Source organism: Pistacia vera, unplaced genomic scaffold (genome assembly GCF_008641045.1).
Source record: "Pistacia vera cultivar Batoury unplaced genomic scaffold, PisVer_v2 Contig1072, whole genome shotgun sequence".
In the NCBI taxonomy this organism is placed as follows: domain Eukaryota; kingdom Viridiplantae; phylum Streptophyta; class Magnoliopsida; order Sapindales; family Anacardiaceae; genus Pistacia; species Pistacia vera.
The window spans coordinates 344,341-368,126 of NW_022195107.1; the positions used below are offsets into that span (position 1 = coordinate 344,341).

At 33.4% G+C, this 23,786-nt stretch overlaps 2 protein-coding genes across 2 annotated transcripts; both read right to left on the reverse strand.

The window, feature by feature from the left end:
* Positions 1-19,834: 19,834 nt before the first annotated feature.
* Positions 19,835-20,920, reverse strand: LOC116132647 (PR5-like receptor kinase). Its single transcript, XM_031418320.1, has one exon. The coding sequence runs from the start codon at positions 20,903-20,905 to the stop codon at positions 19,838-19,840; it is 1,068 nt and encodes a 355-aa protein (XP_031274180.1). The 5' UTR covers positions 20,906-20,920; the 3' UTR covers positions 19,835-19,837.
* Positions 20,921-22,501: 1,581 nt separating this feature from the next.
* LOC116132457 (LEAF RUST 10 DISEASE-RESISTANCE LOCUS RECEPTOR-LIKE PROTEIN KINASE-like 2.1) lies at positions 22,502-23,359 on the reverse strand. The gene has a single exon (XM_031418119.1). It carries the CDS (start codon positions 23,357-23,359, stop codon positions 22,502-22,504), a length of 858 nt encoding a protein of 285 aa, XP_031273979.1.
* Between the last annotated feature and the right edge of the window lie 427 nt (positions 23,360-23,786).

A 23,786-nucleotide genomic window follows, 5' to 3' on the forward strand; every position in this document is an offset into this window, starting at 1 on the left:
TTTAAATAATCATGTCGCTAATGAAGCCCACATGATTCGCAATAATCGAGATACTTGCAACCACATGAAATCCCACCAATTACTTCAACACTTATGAATTTAACTGTCACCCATTATCCATTCAACTTAAAAAATATCTTATTTTTAATCTTTTATTTTTCCTTTTTGAATATATTATTGGAGTAAGTGGTAGGTAATTAACGGTGAGCCAATAGCAATTTGTAAGCTAAATCTAATAAGATTTACTTTTTCTGTAGTTTAATGATTTATTTTGAATTACAGATCATCTGCACTTTTGTTTATTCAATTTATTTGTTGCACACTCTTTGAGAAAAAGAATTGATATTTCGTGCTTTATTGTTTTACAAAATTTGTCTTGCAACATTCTTTTATGTAAAGAATTATTCCTCCGAATTTTCTCTCTTTTGTTGCTTGTTCAATTGTTCTGAGTATTAAGGTTTGTGAGAGATGGAATTTTTTTCCCTAACATTTAAAGTGCATGTTTCATTTGTTTATACATACTATATTAATTAACAAATTAATTATACTATATTTATTTATTAATTTAGTCTTAATTTTTTTCATTTGTTATAAGGAGTAATGACATTTATACCCCTGAAAGTATGCAAAATAACATAGCACCCACTTCGTACATAAACCACCAAGAACACCCCTCCTGTTACAAGTTGACTGTGAATGGCCAATGCAAATTATGCAATTACAGATTCAAATGCCATGCGTTCCATAAAATAGTTGTATCCTTTAGGAGCCAGAGATCCATTATTTCGAGCAAAGGCCTTAATGTTTTGAACTTTCTCTATTTCCTTATTGCAGAAGAATGGAAAGGAATATTATTATCCCATCAGCACTGGCTGCAGTACCTGCATTCAACAATATAGGTGTAACCGTGTATCAACAATCTTTCAACAAACTTTCGGTCAGCGATTAATTGCGTCTTGGAAGGACCTCAACATGAAGTTTGAAAGAGTCTAAACTAAGAAAGAAAATTCAAGTAAAGCGATGGTGGAAACTTTGCATACTGTTGCAATTCTTTTGTTTTAATGCGCTTAAAATATCTCAATCCATGCCTGCTGTGATTTGGAAAATAACAATAGAGCCATTGACTTGCTTAATCATGACTCCAATCAAGCACATGAAGCGATAATGTATTGTTTTTTCATTTTTTCGTAGCCAAGAATTTGGATTTTGTTTTTAAGATAGAATCAGAATAAAATGGAGATATTTGCAACCATTATGCAACTGTCACCAATTGATTTCAAGATGTTTCAGCTTAACTGTCACCCCATCTTCACTGTTTGTCATTAATTATCTATTTTACTTAAAACAAATCATCATAAGAAATAGTAAGCGTAACACAGTAAGAGATGTGATATTCATATGTATATATATTTTTTAATTTTCCTTTTTAAATTTATTCATTGAAGTGAGTGGTAACCAGTGACAGCAGAACCGATGGCAATTTGTTAGCTAATAATCCAGAATTATGCTTTCAAGCATAAATAGAGCAAAAGAAACAAAGGGGTGGATGATTGAAAGAAATTTCTTAGTCCAATTATCTTTAATTTCTTAGATTCTCCTTTGCTGTTAAATGGTGTAGATGATTAAGGTCTGAAACCGCAGGAATATAGAGGAACGTGAAATCAGTAANTTCATATACCAGAGTGAGTTACATCACATCAAACAAGAAAGTTTCAAAAGATGGAAAGACTTAAGTCTTCGTTTTAAAGCACTATCTCAATCCTCGTCTCACGTGCTTGACCGATTAATCACTTTACATAATCATGTCGCTAATGAAGGCCACATGATTCACAATAATCGAGATATTTGCAACCACATGAAATCCCACCAATTAATTCAAGATGTATGAATTTAACTGTCACCCATTATCCATTCAACTTAAAAGAAATCTTTTTAAATAATAGTAAGAGATGGGATATTCATATCTTATTTTTAATCTTTTATTTTTCCTTTTTGAATATATTATTGGAGTCAGTGGTAGGTAATTAACGGAGAGCCAATAGCAATTTGTAAGCTAAATCTAATAAGATTTACTTTTTCTGTAGTTTAATGATTCATTTTGAATTACAGATCATCTGCACTTTTGTTTTTTAAATTTATTTGTTGCACACTCTTTAAGTAAAAGAATTGATATTTCCTGCTTTATTGTTTTACAAAATTTGTCTTGCAACATTCTTTTCTGTAAAGAATTTTTCCTCCGAATTTTGAAAAAAATACGAAACCTTTTTATGTAACACTTATCTCAAGTTCTGAATGCTGATAGGTTCCAACATGAAATTTGATTTATTTGATTCGTATGTATAGCTGTTCTGATGTTACAAACGTGTTAGGAAGGTGTTTGTGAAAATGTTGCAAAGTGAATTTGATTCCTCGGTCAAAATTGAGTTTCGCTATCTGCTTTAGTCTTAAATGTTTGCCTTTAGTTTGTTAATCTTTTTTCCTTCTATGCCACTTGTGGCTTTATTCTATTATCATTATTATTTTATTTTATTTTTTGTGATCGGGGTGTCTGAATCAATTTATGTGTATCTCAACTAATCTATAGTCTATTGAACACCCAACAACCTCAACTAATCTTCAAGATTCATTGAATATCCTACAATCCGCTAAGCCAAGCCCTTGGGTGGAGTTGGATTTTTTAAATCACAAATTTTCTCTCTTTTGTTGCTTGTTCTATTGTTATGAGTATTAAGGTTTGTGAGAGATGGAATTTTTTTCCCTAACATTTAAAGTGCATGTTTCATTTGTTTATACATACTATATTAATTAACAAATCATTACTATATTTATTTATTAATTTAGTCTTAATGTTTTTCATTTGTTATAAGGGGTAATGACATTTATACCCCTGAAAGTATGCAAAATGACATAGCACCCACTTTGTACATAAACCACCAAGAACACCCCTAATTATGTAATTACAAATTCAAATGACATGCGTTCCACAAAATAGTTGTATCTTTTAGGAGCTAGAGATCCATTACTTCGAGCAAAGGCCTTAATATTTGAACTTTCTCTGTTTCCTTATTGCAGAAGAATGGAAAGGAAAGTTATTATCCCAACAGCATTGGCTGCAGTACCTGCATCCAACAATATAGGTGTAACCGTGTATCAACAAGCTTTCGGTCAGCGATTAATTGCGTCTTGGAAGGACCTCAACATGAAGTTTGAAAGAGTCTAAACTAAGAAAGAAAATTCAAGTAAAGCGATGGTGGAAACTTTGCATACTGTTGCAAGTCTTTTGTTTTAATGCGCTTAAAATATCTCAATCCATGCCTGCTGTGATTTGGAAAATAACAATAGAGCCATTGACTTGCTTAATCATGACTCCAATCAAGCACATGAAGCGATAATGTATTGTTTTTTCATTTTTTCTTAGCCAAGAATTTGGAATTTTTTTTTTTAAGATAGAATGAGGATAAAATTAATGGAGATGCTTGCAACCACGTGCAACTGTCACCAATTGATTTCAAGATGTTTCAGCTTAACTGTTACCCCATCTTCACTGTTTGTCATTAATTATCCATTTTACTTAAAACAAATCATCATAAGAAATAGTAAGGGTAACACAGTAAGAGATGTGATATTCATATGTATATATATTTTTTAATTTTCCTTTTTAAATTTATTCATTGAAGTGAGTGGTAACCAGTGACAGCAGAACCGATGGCAATTTGTTAGCTAATAATCCAGAATTATGCTTTCAAGCATAAATAGAGCAAAAGAAACAAAGGGGTGGATGATTGAAAGAAATTTCTTAGTCCAATTATCTTTAATTTCTTAGATTCTCCTTTGCTGTTAAATGGTGTAGATGATTAAGGTCTGAAACCGCAGGAATATAGAGGAACGTGAAATCAGTAATTCTAAACGTGATATATTAAGTAAATAAACATGGTTTTCTCCGAAATGAATCACCAAACAGAAACAGAAACTTTCATCACTTCTGACAGAGAGAGGTCATGAAATGCTGCCTAGGACAGATTAGTAGTTTAAATGCATATCAGAACTTGCTCAGCTTATGAAGGATTCTTCCTCTGATGAGTTGTGTTGCTGATGATGTTGGGGAAGAATGTTTAGGTGCTCTTGTTGGAGAAGAGAAAGAGGGTTTTGGTGGAAATTGCAAAATTTCTAGGCCACCTTCCAACATGTCCATAACTTTATTTGTTGATGGCCTATCAGTGGATTGGTTTGAATGAATGAATGCACCACAAGCTCACTAGGTTCATCTTTTTCGCCATATATTGTTCCTCTTCAGTGACAACCTCTTCAAGATTAAGATAAATGCCTGACTCGATATGCTTATAAATTGAATCTGGAAAATATATTTTACTGGTGTGAGACACTATAACATAAATGTTTTTCCTTTAACCATTTCGAGAATCATCAAGCCATAACTGTAGACATCAGATTTGTGAGAGACTACTCACAAAGCTTTGACTAAATACTTCAAGTGCAATATACCCTGCAGTTTCTCTAGCATACAACCTTGAAATGATACTCTCTTTCTTTTTTCGATTGTTTAGAAAGCCCAAAATCAAATATCTTAGGGCGGAAATCTTCATTCAAAAGAAGGCTACGAGGTTTTATGTCAAAATGCAGAGTCCGTATAGTACAACCACAACCACAACCACAATTTGATGCATGATTCTCCATTCTAATTTGCAGTTGATACTTGAATGTTCTTGATCATTTATAAACTTATCCAATGATCCATTAGGCATGAATTCGTATATTAAAGCCCTTTTCTTCCTCTCACAACAAAATCCGAGAAAGGTGACTATATTAACATGGGATGTTCTACAAATGCTTGCAACCGCATTGACAAATCCCTCTCCGTTACCTCTGGATTCCTTCAAGACCTTCACAGCCACAAGACAAGACGACCATCAGGTAGCTTTCCTTTATAAACATTACCGTAGCCTCCTTGACCAAGTTTATTGCTGAATGATTTTGTCATCATTTTAACATCAGAATAGTTATATCTATGTGGAGCAAGAGATCCGAAATTTCTAACAAAGGCCTCAACATTTTGATGCTTCTCTGTTTTCTTCTTTTGGAAGCCCAGAACCTTATCAAACATTTGTTCACGTCGGAGGCAACTTATAAGAAGAAGGGAGAGGATCATTACTATCCCTACCACACTAGCTGCAATTCCTGTGATGGTAATACAAAATCCAATGCGGTAAGAATGATTATGTGTGCAGTTTCTATTCCAACACTAACCATGCAAAAATATTAGCTGATAAAAAATGTGGCAGCCAATAAAAGATAGACAAGTTGTCAAGTGACTTTAGTACCTATGACAATGTTCCTTCTTTTGTTGGAAAATGATCCTGCGCAAAACCTTCCAAATATCAAAATTAATTCTTTGAGTTTGATCATAAAATTGACCTGAATTTTAAGTTTAAAAGTCTTAAATGAAGTAGATTAGAAATGAGGAATTATATTTCAAATATTGAAGTTTAAAATAATTGCGCAGTTCTTTATAATATCCACCACTTAATTTGTTTTTATTTTTATTTTAAATTTTTAGTAATTGGCACTGCCCTGAATCAATGTTCTTTCTAAAAATTTAACTCTAATTCAACTAGGGTGACTTGACATACTTAGACTGCAGTGACCTGACACTGCCAACATTATTAAAATCAATCAAAATTATGAATTTATATCCATTGTTGAACTGTTATTGTGTAAGTAATCATACTATGAAGCAAGGGCAAACTTATGACGTGAAGAACTGCTAGATTTTATGTCAAAATGTACAATCTTTACGTTATAACCTCTGTGTAAATACTCTAAGCCTTTAGCAATACCACCAGCAATTTGATACATGATTTTCCATTCCAACTAGCGGTTAATACGTAAAGGTTCTTGGTTATATATAAACTTATCCAGTGATCCATTGGGCATAAATCCATAAATTAGTGCTCTTTTCTTCTTCGCATAAGAAAAACCTAGAAAAGTGACTATATTAACATAAGATGTTCTGCTAATGCTAGCGGCCTCATTGAAAAATTCTTCTCGTTACCTCTGGATTCCTTCAAAACATTCACAACCACGAGACGACCATCAGGTAGCTTTCCTTGGTAAAAGGTATCATAGCCCTCTTGACCAAGCTTATTGCTGATGATTTCGTCATCTTTTAACATCAGAATAGTTGTATCTGTGTGGAGCAAGAACAAAGACCTCTATGGTTTGATCGTTCTCTGTTTTATTCTTGTGGAAGCTCAGAACCTTATCAAAACATTTGTTTTCGTCGTAGGCCACTAATGAGAAGAATGGAATAGGGTTATTACTATCTTTATCCCCAACACACTAGCTATAACGCCTGTATTCAAAGATATAATGGTAAAACATATATCAATGCAATTAAGAATGAATATGCTTATATGAATGCAGTTTACTATCCTAACTCTAACCATGTAGAATTAGTTGTTGATAAAATGTTGCGGTCGATAAAAAATAGACAAGTTGTTATGTGAATATATTACCTATACCGATGTAATTTTTTCTCTTATTGAAAGATGATCCTGCACATAACCTTCAAAGTGTTAAAATTTCTTTCGATTTTGTCATAAAATTAATCTGAATCTTAAGTTTAAAATTCTGAAATGAAGTCGATTGAAAAATGAGGTATGATGTTTCAAATATTGAAGTTTAAAATCATTGCTCTGTTCATTTAATATCTTCCAGCAAATTTGTGTGTGTTAGTATCTCTTTTTTATATTATTATTATTATTTTAAATCTTTAGTGATTAGCACTGCCCTGAAAACTGAGGTTCTTACCTGTTGTATCTGGAAGACCTTTTGGGGGTTGTCCGAACAGTTTGATTTGGGCACCAGTAACTTGTTTTATCAACAGGCCATGTTTCATAACCACAATTTCCATTGGATTGAATGCACCTATCACAGAATTCTATGCCGGTCAGGTTCGCTAAATTTCAACTCAAATCCTTGTTTCGGGGCTTCTTCCAAAGCTTACAGACTTCGTTTTGCTGCTGAAAATGAATCTTCAAGAATGGTAACATTGACACAAACTATTGGGCAGACCTAAATCTCCTGTTGTTATTGTGAAGCCATCCTTATCACTGGTGTCCTTTAAAGAGCAAATGATTTCTTCAGGATTTAGGAAACTATAAATTAGCGTGAGAATCTTGTACCCAGAAGAAATGTTGAAAAGTTCAGACTCGATGGTGTTGTTAGGTAAACTAGGAATATCAGGTAGGCGGATTCTGTCCTTGTAGTTGTGCTTTCCTGCAATCTTCAGAGCTCGAGCTGTTTCATCGACATTTAAAACAATATAGTTCACTTCATCGATCATTATGGTAGTCGTATCATTCTCACAACTGAGCCCGAAGTCAGGATGGCCGCTGTTAGAAATCGGAGGAGTGTTGAAACAATACAAATTACACAATAAAATTGCACTTATACAACTCGTTGGAATTGCAGCAGCAAAACAAATTGACAGACTTGTGTAAAAGAAGAGAAAACATTTATTTAACATAAACACTAACAATCTTCTTTATTTTTAGGAAGAGAAACAATCTCATATCTCTCATCTCTAATTCATATATTATTTCATCCCTTATAATTAAGTAAATAAAGGATTAGATTACATAACTTACTTAACAGTCAAATGACGTTTAAATATAACTGAAATTAACTACAATTTGACAAAATCTAAAATAGTAGATCCAGATTTAATCTATGCGTGTCTTCCCGCTATTCTTCTTCCGCCGCGGCCAAATTTTCTCTTTGCCGCGGCATGCCGCATTTTGGAAAAGTTTTATCCTCGTCTCAACTTCTTCACTGCATGTCTTTTCTTCAGCCACAACACTTTCATTACCAAAAAGTGTTCACATTCCAATGGCCACAAAGTTGATCTCGACTGCCTCCCCATAAAGGATAACAAGCTATGATGTTCCCGCGCATGAATTGATGACTACAAGCTTCTAACATATTAGGAATGCTTAAAGATAACTGAATATTGACAAAAATCACGAATAGAAAACTCAGAAGAAAGACAACCAGGAGAAAAGCTGGAAACTCATTTCTGGTAAAAGTTGTGTCCCGAGAGAATGAATCATAAGTGAACTGAATCTATTGGTTCTAAGAAATTATAGAAGAAACTAAGAGTTACATTCTATCTTTAGAAGATGATATGAAAGAAGAAAAGAAGAATTAAGTCTCCAAACCATGTTTGACTACCTTAGCAAAGCTGGAAGATTTTTAGATTATGTGGCAAATGAATTGGAAGCTGACTCAACCTCTATGACTAGGCATCACAGCTCACTATAGCAAAACAAATTTGGTTGGACGTGAGCAAAATACAACTGGTGAAAGGCCACCTAAGTAAGCTACCTGGCGCTACGAAATGTTCTCTAGAGTCACCTTTTTCTCGTACATATGTTACCCTCTTCATGGATAAAAATTCAGAATGTGCATTTTTTGTTTTTGTTTTTTTGTTTGTAAGAGTGGAAACTAAATTTACAGATTATCATCATTATTCTGTAAAATGCGATATAATTATTACATACCTCCATTTAGACTTTAATTCCTCCCATTAGTTTTCGTGTGATTCACTCCAAAAAGCTCAATTCAATTTAGGATTTTTGGGTATTTTTCTCAAACCATGAATTGGGGAAACCAACCCTTAATTTATAACCACCACCCAGGACCCCAAGTGGTTATCGAGGTGGTTACTCAATTTACATCCACTTTCCTTACGAAGTGGATTGTTTGCTACATGATCAATTAATGTATCACTTACATTCTCTCACTTGGTCAATTGTTTGTCACATGATATCAAAGAGTGGATTGATTTTGATGTATAATCATATATAGAACTTTAGTTCACTCTTAATGGACTCATCACGTTTATGATAAAAATACAAGTCATGAATCATGTTGGTATATGTCTTATTATGAGAACACTCATTTTCATGCATTACATTTTTATAATGAGTAACAACCATAATTTATAGAATAAAATTTAATAATTTATTCTTAGGTTAACTTTATTGTCTTAAATATAATCGACATCTATTATTATCAAAACTATCTGTATACACAAAATTAATAACTAAAAACTTAATTTAATTGAACTCGTCAAATTTACATTTGCAAAGTCTTAGAAATAATTATTAACACAATGATTTACATAAACTTATATGGCTTACATGAGCCATATACACCTTGGGTGGAAAACCTTTGGTGAAGAGATTGATGATTGTATCATTTTTGTTGATATGTTCAATCGATACATGATGATATCGAACATCCTTTATAAAAAAAAAAAGATGTTTTATTTCTATTTGAAGATATTGACTTATTGAACATGTGTTGTTAGAGAAGAATACAATTGCTATATTATCAAAAAATATTTTTATTGGTCTTTCTATTGATGAGACCACCTTTAAATTTGTGATAAATTGTTTCAACCACCATGCCTAAGAAAGTGCTTTATAACATACTACTACTTCAGTTTCCATAGTGGAAGAAGTTGTCTTCAACTGTTTTGCACTACGCCAAAAAACTCTTCCTCCAACAGGGAGAAATATGAAGCTTGAGGTAAACTTTCTTGTGTCTTGACATTCAACATAATATGAATCTGAATATCTAATTAACTCCAATTCATTAACATACTCATAGACAAATATGTGATCATTTGTCCCTTGAAGATATCTCAATACATTTTTTACTGCTAAATCCCTCATATGCATGATATGATCATGCACTCCCTTTAATCCATGATGTTTCATGGAACTCAACTTTTCCATAAGGGTGCTTGCCATTAGCTTTCCAGATTTTATGAATTGGGTATCCACTGCTATCAAATAATCAGTGGCCTTAGTGCTTTCAGGGATAGAACCTTTAATGCTCTTAGAATTGTTTGCTTTAACGAATATTAGACTTAAATAGTTCAAGCTTTCCCAATTCTCAAAATGAAACTTTTCAATTAGCATACTTAATTCTATAATGGCATTTGGTTCGTTATCGCGAAGCGCCAAATCTAAATTCATACACCCCAAAGTTAAAAAGATTTTTTCTTTCTATTCAATACAGTTCTCCCTAGTTAGTAATGGGAGATGAAATTGATTATCATACATAACTCCGTAAATTGAATAATAAATGTCAAGATACATTAACGTAAAATTATTTTATACTTGTATCAGCTCATGCTAATAATTAGTCACAAATTAAAATAAATTACAATTTACTTGCAGGCAAAAATCATAACCATTCTCGTCTACTAAACATAACACTAAAAATTGAAGAGATATATTTTATAGTCCAAGTTTAGTGAATATTGTTTAATTATAATTTATAGATTACCTATAGGAAAAATCTATAATGCATGATAATCATTATAATTAACAATAAGACTAAAATATTACAAAACAAAATAATGAATTTTTTTCTTGCCTTCGGGCTAAAGAAAAAATTCCAGTATTTTATCGGTTCACATTCTATCTTATTCCAATATTGTACATGAAAAAATAATCCTTGTAGGGACAATATTTATTTAAATGCACTAGTTGTAAATTATAATACTGACAAATACATACATATTGCATCAATTAATAATTACAAATAGAAAATTTAATTAATTAATATGTGGTTGTAATTTAGTAAAAGAATGTTGGGCCTTAAAACTGAAACCCGATTTAATTTTTCTGTTGGAGAAAAAAACTGGGCTTGAAATCTGAAAACCCATTTCTGCTTCCTGATGGCCATTTTCAGCGGGCTCCACAGAAATGAAAACTAGGCCGAAAACTGCTTCCTGAAGCCCATTTTAGTGGGCTGGGCAGAAATGAAAAATGGGCCTGATTTCTGCTTCTTGAAGCCCGTTTTAGTGGGCTGGGCAGAAATGAAAAATTGGGCCCAAACCATAATCCATCAACTCCCACTTACATTTTTGACTTGCTGTGCCGTCATTCTTCCAGAGATTCTTGTTTACTCTGACCTGGGTTTAATTTCATCACTGATGAAAGGAATACAATAAAAAGACTTTGAAACTTTTGGGTATATCGTTGACGTGAGGACTTTCTTTAAAAGTACTTAATTCCCTCTTTTCCAACCGTATTTGCGTTTGGTTGCAGAGACTAGTCCAAACTATACCATATATATAGACGTAGTTATCAATAACGACCCAAAAGAGATTGCCCATTAATTTGTATGTCACTAAATTTTATATCCAAATCCCACCTATCTTATATAAAACAGGACTTGTATACATCAAGTGCAGTCTAGTTTCAACCGAGTGTTAGAAGCCAAAAGAAAATAAAAACTGAAAAACTAATAGTAAGATACAAAAAATATTTAACAGTAATGGTACCATGTGGTAGAGCTGGAAATAATTGTCTATGAGAGAAGGTGTAGTCATGGCAATATTGCGTGTTACACAAGAGGGTTGAAGTTTCCTCCTTTCGTCCTTTGCTCGATCTTTTATAGAGAGTGTTCTTTTAACTTGTATTGTTGAAGGTTGCCCCAACTTGACAACAATTTCCTAACTTTGTCATCTGTGTAAGAAGGGGCCGGACCCAGCCCAATGAGGGTAGGCCCTCGAATTAAAAAAAATTTAAAAAAAAGTTTGAAAAACCCAAACTATCGCAGATAAGACCTAATTTCTAAATACAAACTCACGCCTGCTCTTCTCTTCAACTTCAGTCTTAAATTCTAAAAGTATTAGCTCTTTTCAACTGTTTCTTGCTTGTTTGGTTGCCGAGAAAATGAGAATAATTTTTCTACTTTTTTTTTTCTTTTGATGTGTTAGGTTGTTTTTTTTTTTTCTTGGTGCTCTTCATCCTTAGTTATTTTTTGTTTAACTTTTGCTCTGTGTTTCGTTGATAAGAAAATGAGCCAAAGTTTTGTTCATTATTTTTTTTTTTTACTGTCATTATCTTTTGTAATTTGCTCTGAATTCTACAATTTTTTATTTTATTAAGTTGTTTGTAGTCTCTTAGGTTGATGAGAAAATGAGTCTAAGTTTTGTTCATTTTTTTACAGTCTTTTATTTTGCATTTTGCTCCGAATATTACTGTTTTTTATTTTATTTTAATTTATTAAGGTGTTTTTAATCCATTAGGTTGATGAGAGAATGATGTAAACTTTTGTTGTTTTTTAACCTCTTTTTTGTTTAGTAATATTGCTCTGAATTCTAATTTTTTGTTTATTTAAGTATATATTTTGTAGTCTGTTTGACTGTCTGTGCATTCCAAGGTTTGTTTTATTCAATTGTTTATGGTTTGTTTGGTTGATAAGAAAACGAGCTATGTTTGTAGCTTTTATTTATTTATTTTTGAATGTGTAAGTTATTAGTGATTTAGAATCTGCGGTTTAAGATACTTTCTATTCAACTGGTTGTGGTCTGGTTGGTTGATGAGAAATGTGGCATAATTTTATTGAATTTTTTCAGTTTCTTCGTGTTTAAGGAGGATTACTACTAATTTTGGATGCTTTTAGTGCTAATAATTTCTTGTTTTGATGTTAATATTTTATAGTGTTTATTTTGGTGGCTTTCAAGCTGAGAGTCGTGAAATTAAATTACTCAATACTTTTGAATTTCCTTGAAATGGAAATGAATCAGTGGCGATCCAATGAATGACGAGTAGGGAACGGAATTTTTAAAAACTTTTAGATATATTTATTTTAATTTTGCCCCACTTTGAGATTTTGGGAATAGAATGACCCCCATGGTAAGTTTGGATTTTGTTTTTGTAGACCCTTTTTTTAATCCTAATATATATATTTCATATTTTTTGTGATTTTTGTTTTTATACGAGGAGATCTGTTAGTTTTTAAAAGTTTTATTAGGAGTGAAAATAAAAGTAATAAGAATTGTTGGGTTTACATGTAATTGAGGGGAGAAATCTGGGTATTTTTACGATAGAAAGCTGATGTGATGGGATCATGGTGAGAATAAGAGAATTTTGGGGCAGTTTCATAATTCAAAGAAGTTGTTTTATACATAAACAGGACTGTTCGCCCAAAATAAAGAAGAAGAGAGAGAAACCCATCAAGAAGAAGCAAAAGAAAAGGAAAAAGAGAAGAGAGGGAAGAATGGGTTTGCCCAGTTTTATCCATGTGACTTTTCTGCACTAGAGCTGATGGTACTTGAGAACCAGGTTAAGACTTATGTTATTGACATGCGTTCTTGTAATGAATTTGTTCAGTTGCGAGAAATTAGTGATTTGGCTAAGAATTTAGTTTGATTTAAATAAGACATTTTGTATCTGTTGGTGTATAAGCTTGTGAAAGTTGTACTAGTTTTACCAATTGCGACTGTGATCATTGAAAGGGTTTTACCAATTCCTTCTTAACTTATGTTTTGCTTAGGGGGAGGTTTATTATTGAAGGGGAGTAGTCTTGTTCTTAAATTGTATTTTCAATCTCTTACTTTGAAAAATGTTTTTTCTTTTGTTGTCTAAGAATTGTGCTTTGATCATAAGTGACAAAGGGAGAGATTGTTAGTGTTTTTGTCACCTAATGATCTTGTTTTGAGTCTTGCACTATTTTTTCCTTTCTACCATTGTGGGCACACCTGCTAACGGTGAACACCTTCACAAATGTGAGCACTTTAGCATGTGTGTTTTCACAATGCTTCTAACATATATTTTCCCCTCATGCACTCGTTTTACTTTTTGGACAATATTATTCCTTGCTGATATTCTGTTTTGTTCTTTTACACTTATCCACTTTTTATTTGCTATGTGAGAAAAGGAATATTGTTTTTATTTGTGGTCCCAAATTTCTTCGGTAAAAAGAAAAACACAAAAGTTAATATTTAACTTTTTTTTTCTTCAACCCTTGACGCATTGATCTCTTTATATTTACTCATTTTTTGGCCTTTTTCTTCAAGGGATCTAATCACATTTGTTTTTTTGTCTGAATATTCTCTAAAGTTCTCGTTTTGGTTAAAGTTTCTTACTATGAATTTGAAACTTTTGGGAATATCGTTGACTTGAGGACTTTCTTTAAAAGTACTTAATTCCCTCTTTTCCAACCGTATTTGCGTTCGGTTGCACAGACTAGTCCAAACTATACCATATATATAGACGTAGTTATCAATAACGACCCAAAAGAGATTGCCTATTAATTTGTATATCACTAAATTTTATATCCAAATCCCACCTATCTTATATAAAACAGGACTTGTATACATCAAGTGCAGTCTAGTTTCAACAGAGTGTTAGAAGCCCAAAGAAAATAAAAACTGAAAAACTAATAGTAATTGGATGCATTTGGCTTATTGTTTTTATCCATATTCTCAATCCTATTCTTCAAATGTTGTTTGGCACATTATTCCCAAAATATTAGTTTATTTTTTAATTACTTTTAAACCCCATGAGTTTATTAATTTCATTAAATATCCTCCAGAAAAAAGTTTAAAAACTAACAAAAATACCCCCATCCACGAATACTTATCAGATTCCGGCAACCACCGACGGTAGTAGCCGAAATCTGTCACAACAGTCACACCACCACCGGAAATGGCCGATAATGACTAGATCTAGCAATCAGTGACGGCCAAAGAAATGGTCGTCGTTGATTGTCAACGACGGCCATATCTTTGGTCGTCGCTGACAACCAAAGATGGCCTTTTCCGGCCGTCGAAGGCTACATCTGGCCGTAGATCTGGCCTTTTCCAGCCAGATCCGTGATGGATATGGCCGGGAAAGGCCATATCGATCTAATACCCGCCAGATCCGATCGGTATGTGTGGTTATCCAATTTTTCAGCTAGATTCTGGTGATGGTGGCTGGAATCTGACATTGCAGGTGGTAGGGGTGTTTTTGTCATTTTACAATATTTTAATATATTGAGGTGTTTATTAAATTAGCAAACCTTGGAGGCTTTTTATAAATTTATAAATTTTATTTCATAATACTTCCTTATCCAACTATCTAATATTATTCCTAAAATCTTACCTAAAATAATAAACTAAACGCACCCAATGGCACCATGTAGTAGAGGTGGAAATAATTGTCTATGAGAGAACGTGTAGTCATGGCAATATTGCGTGTTCCACAAGCGGGTTGAAGTTTCCTCCTTTCGTCCTTTGCTCCTTCTTTTAGAGAAAAATAAATAGTCTTTAGTCTTCTTTTAACTTGTACTGTTGAAGGTTGCCCCAACTAGACAGCAATTTCCTTTGTCATCTGTGTAAGCAGGGGCGGACCAAGCCCAACGAGGGTAGTGCCTCAAATTAAAAAAATTTAAAAAAAAAGTTTGAAAAACCCAAAGTAGCGCAGGAAAGGCCTAATCTCAAAACACAAACTCACGCTTGCCCTTTTGCCAACTTCAAACCTCTTAATTCTAAAAGTATTCGCCCTGTCAACTGTCTCTTGCCTATTTGGTTGCTGAGAAAATGAGGTTAATTTTTCTACTTTTTTTTTTCTTTTGATGTGTTAGGTTTCTTTCTTTTTTTTTTTTTTTTTTTTTTTTTGGGGTGCTCTACATCCTTAGTAATTTTTTGTTTAACTTTTGTTCTGTGTTTCGTTGATAAGAAAATGACACAAAGTTTTATTCATTATTTTTTTTTTACTGTCATTATCTTTTGTAATTTGCTCTACAATTTTTATTTTATTTTATTAAGGTGTTTGTAGTCTCTTAGGTTAATGAGAAAATGAGGTTAAGTTTTGTTCATTTTTTTATCGTCTTTTATTTTGCATTTTGCTCCGAATACTACGGTTTTTTTTTATTTTAATTTATTAAGGTTTTTTTAATCTATTAGATTGATGAGAAAATGAGGTAAACTTTTGTTGTTTTTAAGCCTCTTTTTTGTTTAGTAATATTGCTCCGGATTCTAATTTTTTTTTATTTAAGCATAACTGAGGAGTAAAGAGGCAAAGTTTTGTTAAATTTTTTACTCGGTGTTTTGTGATTTTCCGTGCATTTCAAGGTTTGTTTTATTCAATTGTTTATGGTTGGTTTGGTTGATAAGAAAACGAGCTATGTTTGTAGCTTTTATTTATTTATTTTTGAATGTGTAAGTTATTAGTGATTTAGACTGCGGTTTAAGATACTTTCTATTCAACTGGTTGTGGTCTGGTTGGTTGATGAGAAATGTGGCATAATTTTATTGAATTTTTTCAGTTTCTTCGTGTTTAAGGAGGATTACTACTAATTTTGGATGCTTTTAGTGCTAATAATTTCTTGTTTTGATGTTAATATTTTATAGTGTTTATTTTGGTGGCTTTCAAGCTGAGAGTCGTGAAATTAAATTACTCAATACTTTTGAATTTCCTTGAAATGGAAATGAATCAGTGGCGATCCAATGAATGACGAGTAGGGAACGGAATTTTTAAAAACTTTTAGATATATTTATTTTAATTTTGCCCCACTTTGAGATTTTGGGAATAGAATGACCCCCATGGTAAGTTTGGATTTTGTTTTTGTAGACCCTTTTTTTAATCCTAATATATATATTTCATATTTTTTGTGATTTTTGTTTTTATACGAGGAGATCTGTTAGTTTTTAAAAGTTTTATTAGGAGTGAAAATAAAAGTAATAAGAATTGTTGGGTTTACATGTAATTGAGGGGAGAAATCTGGGTATTTTTACGATAGAAAGCTGATGTGATGGGATCATGGTGAGAATAAGAGAATTTTGGGGCAGTTTCATAATTCAAAGAAGTTGTTTTATACATAAACAGGACTGTTCGCCCAAAATAAAGAAGAAGAGAGAGAAACCCATCAAGAAGAAGCAAAAGAAAAGGAAAAAGAGAAGAGAGGGAAGAATGGGTTTGCCCAGTTTTATCCATGTGACTTTTCTGCACTAGAGCTGATGGTACTTGAGAACCAGGTTAAGACTTATGTTATTGACATGCGTTCTTGTAATGAATTTGTTCAGTTGCGAGAAATTAGTGATTTGGCTAAGAATTTAGTTTGATTTAAATAAGACATTTTGTATCTGTTGGTGTATAAGCTTGTGAAAGTTGTACTAGTTTTACCAATTGCGACTGTGATCATTGAAAGGGTTTTACCAATTCCTTCTTAACTTATGTTTTGCTTAGGGGGAGGTTTATTATTGAAGGGGAGTAGTCTTGTTCTTAAATTGTATTTTCAATCTCTTACTTTGAAAAATGTTTTTTCTTTTGTTGTCTAAGAATTGTGCTTTGATCATAAGTGACAAAGAGGGGAGATTGTTAGTGTTTTTGTCACCTAATGATCCTGTTTTGAGTCTTGCACTATTTTTTCCTTTCTACCATTGTGGGCACACTTGCTAAAGGTGAACACCTTCACAAATGTGAGCATTTTAGCATTTGTGTTCACAATGCTTCTGACATATATTTTTCCCTCATGCACTCGTTTTACTTTTTGGACAATATTATTCTTTGCTGATATTCTGTTTTGTTCTTTTACACTTATCCACTTTTTATTTGCTATGTGAGAAAAGGAATATTGTTTTTATCTGTGGTCCCAAATTTCTTCTGCAAAAAGAAAAACAAAAAAAGTTAATATTTAACTTTTTTTTTCTTCAACCCTTGCCGCATTGATCTCTTTATATTTACTCATTTTTTGGCCTTTTTCTTCAAGGAATTTGATCACATTTGTTTTTTTGTCTGAATATTCTCTGAAGTTCTCATTTTGGTTAAAGTTTCTTACTATGTTTTGGTAACCATCCTCACTTGTCCTGTGTGAGATCTTTGGATGCTGTTTCCATTGTGATGAGGGCTTGTGTGTAAGCTGCTATCATGTCTTCATTGTTGAATCTTGAGATGAGCTCTTTTTTAACATGACGGTGTTGTGTACGTGAAGCTTGCTATGAGGACTTGAAGTTCAACAAAAAAAGATAGAGTTGTTGTGTAGAAAAGAGGGAGTGTTTTACAACTTTAATTATCTTGCTTTGTATTTGAACTCATAAGTATTTTATAGTGAATTTGCTTCCTCTAGACGTGGTCCCATGGATGTAGGCCTAATGTCGAACCATGTAAAAATGAGCGTGTTCTTTACTTGTTTTGATGTATGTTTTAATTAAGTTTTTTACAACTCATTTATACTAAAAATTGAACAAACAACTCATTCCGCATAAATTTTAAACACTTGGTAATCCTTTAAAACTTTCAATTGACACTATTGTTGCCCCTTATGAAACAGTAATTATTAGCGTCTGTCTCTACCGAGTTGCAATTAAAGGGAAGCAGTGCAGCCGAAATGTCTTTCACAAGAGGAGGGCAATGATAATACAGCGTTAATTTTCTGTATCGGAAATATAATTAAAGAAGCGTTTAAGGGACAAATGTCATTCCAGTAATCTTGTATAACAACTGTGAGACTCCGAGAAGCATTATTGATGTCAAGCACTACGTAGGTTCTCTCCATGATTGTAATCTCTGCGATCACGCCTTCGCAGTGCAACTCATGACCCGGTTGCCCATAATACTCTGGCCTACTCATTCCCCAGAAAGGATATTTAATATTCTCCAAGTTTGCACAGTGAAATGGGGCGCTGAAGTTTATATATTTCGCATCACTGGCTAGTAGTCCTAATACTAATTGCTGTTGAAAATGAATCATGACCAATTAGGTTTTAATTTGAGTTTAACAATGTCGAGTTAATTTAATAAATCTGATACGATGCACCAAGTGCACTAATCGGATTTATAGGCATTTTTTTTTTAAATACTAGATATATAAAGATTCTTATAAAAAAGTCTTTGTACAAAGTGGTGTGGTAACTAGTTTCACATCAATCTTCTCCTTCTTTTTACAAATTAGTGATGTGACAGTTGTCATATCACTTTAGACAAACACTCTTTGTAAGAATTTTTATACATCTAGCATTTCTCTTAATTTTTACTCCAACCACTATTTAATTGACCTGAGTGCTGAGTCCTTCTCGCTAAGATAAAGTAACCCAAGCTTAGGCCTGATGGCGGGGTAACCAAGGCATAGCCATCCAGAAAACGAGCCCAATTTAAGGACTAATGGGCTTACCCCTCTAACTAGTCCTCATAGATGGACTGAAGTGAACCAGAACCAGAATAAAGAATAATAAGAATAATTTGCTTGCATCTACAAAATTCTAAAAATAAATATAATTTCATGGTCATTTTATGTACTTAGTATTATCTACAACCGTAAAAGATGATGTATCAACTAAATAAGTATATAAATTTTCAGTATGATTAAATATTGTCCGCTTGAGGAATAACAACTTTCATAATTTCCTTATATTGTTAGAGATTCTGAGAATACATAGCCCATAACTCTCTCTAACCAGGGGCCATCTGGGCTTTCTGATGTCCAACTCTCACCTTTTTCATCTTATCTTTTCTATTTTATGTTATGTATCGTGAATCTTATTTTTACGTCTTTGTGAAAGTTATCGCTAGTAAAAGATACTCAAAGAAGAGCACTCAAGTTTTTACTAGTAAAAGATACACAAAATGATCTCCCAAGAGGAAGATTCAACATAGTTTCCCAAGTTTGAGTCCCCTCAAAGTTAAAAAAATAAGAGGATGATCTAACATGATTTTGCTAGTTCGAGTTTCCACGGTTACTAATAGGAGTGATCACTATAAATCCTACTCAGTCGATAGTTCTACAGTCTTGGGGGATTAGTTGAAGTACGCGTAAGCTGACCCAAACACAACCGATCATCAAAAAAAGAAGAAGAAAAAAAAAAAAATATACAAAATATATGATACAAATTTTTCAAAGAGTGAAAATATTTATATTAACTCATTAAATAAAAATAAATGATATATCAATTAAAAGATAATACCATATCATGATATATGTTGCACTTTGTTACTAGTCAAATAGACAGGAGTCTTTTTGTGTGATGCATTACTCATGTTGATGATGTAGGAGAAGAATGTTGAGGTGATCTTGTTGGAGAAGACAAATAAGGTTTTGGTGGAACCTCCAAGTTTTCTAGGCTACCTTCCAACATTTCTACAACTTTGGTCATCGGTGGTCTATTAGATGGATTGGTTTGAATGCACCACAAGCCCACTAATATCATCTTTTTCACAATCTCTTTTTCTTCATCAGGGACAACCCCATGAAGTTCGAGATCCTTTCCAGATTCAACACACTTGTGTATCCAATGTGGAAAATATATTTGACTAGTATGAGACACTCCAACATCAATGTTTTTTCTCCCTCCAATCATTTCAAGAACCATCATTCCATAACTATAGACATCAGACTTGTGAGAGACTTCTCCGAAATTTCGACAAAATACTTCCGGTGCAATATATCCTACAGTTCCTCTAGCATCAGACATTGATATGATACTCTCTTTTGTGTTGGATTGTTTAGCAAGCCCAAAATCAGATATCTTTGGACAAAAGTCTTCATCTAAGAGAATGTTGTGAGGTTTTATATCAAAATGCACAATCCTTATATTACATCTTCGGTGTAAATACTCTAATCCTCTAGCAATTCCAACTACAATATGAGACATTGTTTCCCATTCCAACTTGCAGTTAACACTTGAAGGTTCGTTATCATAAATGAATTTGTCTAGAGATCCATTAGACATAAATTCATAAATAAGAGCTCTTTTCTTCTTCTCATAACAAAAACCTAAAAAAGCAACTATATTAACATGAGATGTTCTACTGATGCTAGCGACCTCATTGATAAATTCCTCCCCATTACCCTTAGATTCCTTCAATACCTTCACTGCAACACGATGACCATCTGATAACATTCCTTTGTAGACATCACCGAAGCCTCCTTGACCAAGTTTATCCTTGAATGATATTGTCATCTTTTTAACATCATAAAAACTATATCTATGTGGAGCGAGAAAACCGTAATTTCTAACAAAGGCCTGTACGGTTTTATCATTCTCTGTTTTCTTCTTAAAAAATCGTCCTCTACCAACAATGAGAAGAATGCAGAGGATCATTACTACCCCCAATCCCACCACACATGATGCAACTGCTACGCCAATGACTAAAGATTTCTTTTTCCTTCCATCTGTCAAGAGATCCAGAAATGTCAGCGAACACGAGTGAAGTTGTAATTGGATACATTAAGTCAAGACCATCTTATTTCAATATAAAATATCTTCATTGGAAATGATCATATACATTAAGTCCACATATTTTGACTACCAAAACGGGAAAGAAGGTGCAGGTGAATTTCATTGTAAGATTTGTAGAAATCTAAATGAAAGCATGTCTCACAGTAGTAATCTGCCAAAAAATGTATTCAAATTTATTAATTAGAGGCCATTGACAAACCAAAAAGTCAAGACAACATTTTATGAACAGAGTAGCAATCAAGACAGTCTCCGTTACAGGCCACAAATCATCAAGAAAACTAAGTTAGTCTTTTCAATTAATACTGAATCCGGGAGTCATGAAAATATTAATATTCCATAGTTTGTAAATAAGTGTTTGCAGAGCTTTTGTACAAGGGAAAGCTTTTCCAGCTCAGAAACTGAAACTATTGGAGCCCTGGTACCTGCAATCTATTCTATGTATTTCTTGAGAATTGAAATGGCTGTTATTAAATTTTCTGCCGAAACTGATGACTGTATTAGTGTATTACAGTTTCAAATTTTTGCGAGCTCATCTTTAGAGATCAGCTTTATTCCACGAACTAAAATGAACGAACATGAAACAGAAATTGGTCTAGAGCTCAGCTCATATGAGAAGCTTGCTTTTGTTAGCCAACAATGGTGCCACTAAAATTTGAACAGGACAAGAACAGAGACTTTATAGACAAATAGGACAAGAAATTGCCATTGACTATTGACAAATTCTTTAATAAGATATCAGAACTTTTGTTCTCACTGGACCCTAATCTCCACGTCAATGAAAATATAGTAACTATATCACAATAGGCTGCCAACAATAACAAACCAATACCTAACGGCTAACAGCTAAGATATTTATTATATACCTTTTTACTTGAGTGCCACTACATTTACATTATAGTGTTAGCAGTATTTGTTTGACAGTTTCCCTTAACTTGATTTCCTCTTGGTCAACGAAGGTCACCATTGATATGACCACATAATACATGTTTGATCTGGAGTACTAAAATATGTTTAGTTGCAGAGTAATTTAAAAGTAGACGCCTCATTTTGAAGCATAGTTTGTAGTTTTGGTGTTAAAAAATAAAAAGCACAAACCGCATCAGTCTAGTTGGAGTTATCTATAATGAGACGTCGACGGAAAGAGCTGCTATGAATTCAGAGGCCTAAAACAACAGGCAGAGGATTGCTGGATAACACTCTCAGTGAGAAAAAGAGAACTTTGAGGATTGGCTTTTAAGAGTTTTAGAGGGCAAAGAACACGTAAATGGAAAACAAAACGTCCAGTCTTCTAGTTTTTTTTCTGGATTTGGTGGAAAGCGTCAACACTTTGAACAAAAGGGAGATTTTTCGACAATCTAAAGTTGATAAAACTTTGATTAGTGCCCGGAATCAAGTTTCAAGTTTCTGCTCATCTGAACTTGGGTCTGTCTAAAAGCAAATACCCCTAACTCCACAAAATTAAGGAAACTCAGTGATGCACAAGTAATGAATAAAGGGATGAGATGTACCTTTCTGGGGACAAGTCAAGGAATAAGGCATATCAGGACAGTAACAAGTGAATTCATCAGTATCAGTGTCAAATCCAGAGAGTCCACCCGAGCCTTTACATTTGTCACATAAGGTATTATTTGCGTAGCATTGCAAATCAAAACCCTCTTTAAGAGCTTTACTGACATTTGCCGAAGCTGGATATCTCTTCAAGAACAGAAATGCTGACTGTCTTACCGGAATAGTAACGTTGGTACCACAATTTTCGAAGTAATTGCTAATGGTATATAAGATGTTACTATTGAACCTATCGTTGCCCCATATGAAATAGTAATTATTGGTGTCTGTCTCTTCCGAGCTGCAATTAAACTTAAAGGGGAGCAGCGCGGCCGAAATGTCTTTCACAGGAGGAGGGCAGTGATAATACAGCGTTATATTTTCTGTATCGGAAGTATAATTAAAGAAGCTGGAATTTATAGTGCCGTTGACAAGGTTTGAGGGACAAATATCATTCCAGTAATCCTCTACAACTACTGTGAGAGTGCCGGAAGAGCTATTGATATGAAGCACTCTGTAGCTTCTCTCCATGATACTAATCTCTGCAACCTCGCCTTCGCAGTCCAAATGATAACTCGGGTGCCCACAGTACTCTGGCCTACTCGCTCCCCAGAAAGGATATTCAATATTTTCCAAGTTTGCACAGCGAAAAGGGGCGATACATTTTTCATATTTCGCATGAATGGCTGACACAGATGTTGGAACATGGACTAAGATGAAGGTTATGGTGATGGAGAATAAACAGAAGCTTGTAGAGAGATGAAGCGCCATGTTGAGAGACAGACAAGAGCGATGTGGAAGTTAATATTGATTTAAATTATAATAGAGCCAAATTGGTTCGCATTTCACATCTTTCCGTCATAGAAAATTACTTGTTGGACTTGACCAAGTAAGGTCTTTATTTTTCCTGACGGGAAGCTTCTGCGGTCCACCCAGTTTTGGTAGCCTAGAAAATTAAATATTTGAAATATCGACTCATATAAAATGATAGTTCCTCTGTATATTTCCAGGCGTAAGCTGAACGAAACCTCCTATATCTAGTTCTAGAATTTGAAATCAGGTGCGAAAACTTAAAGATTCTCAAATTCGATACTAGAACCCGTAAATGGACCTCAAAATCAAAAAGGACATCCGCGAACAGGTTTCAACCGTTAGGTATTTAAAGAAACTTATTTATACCCAACAGGGCAAAAACAAA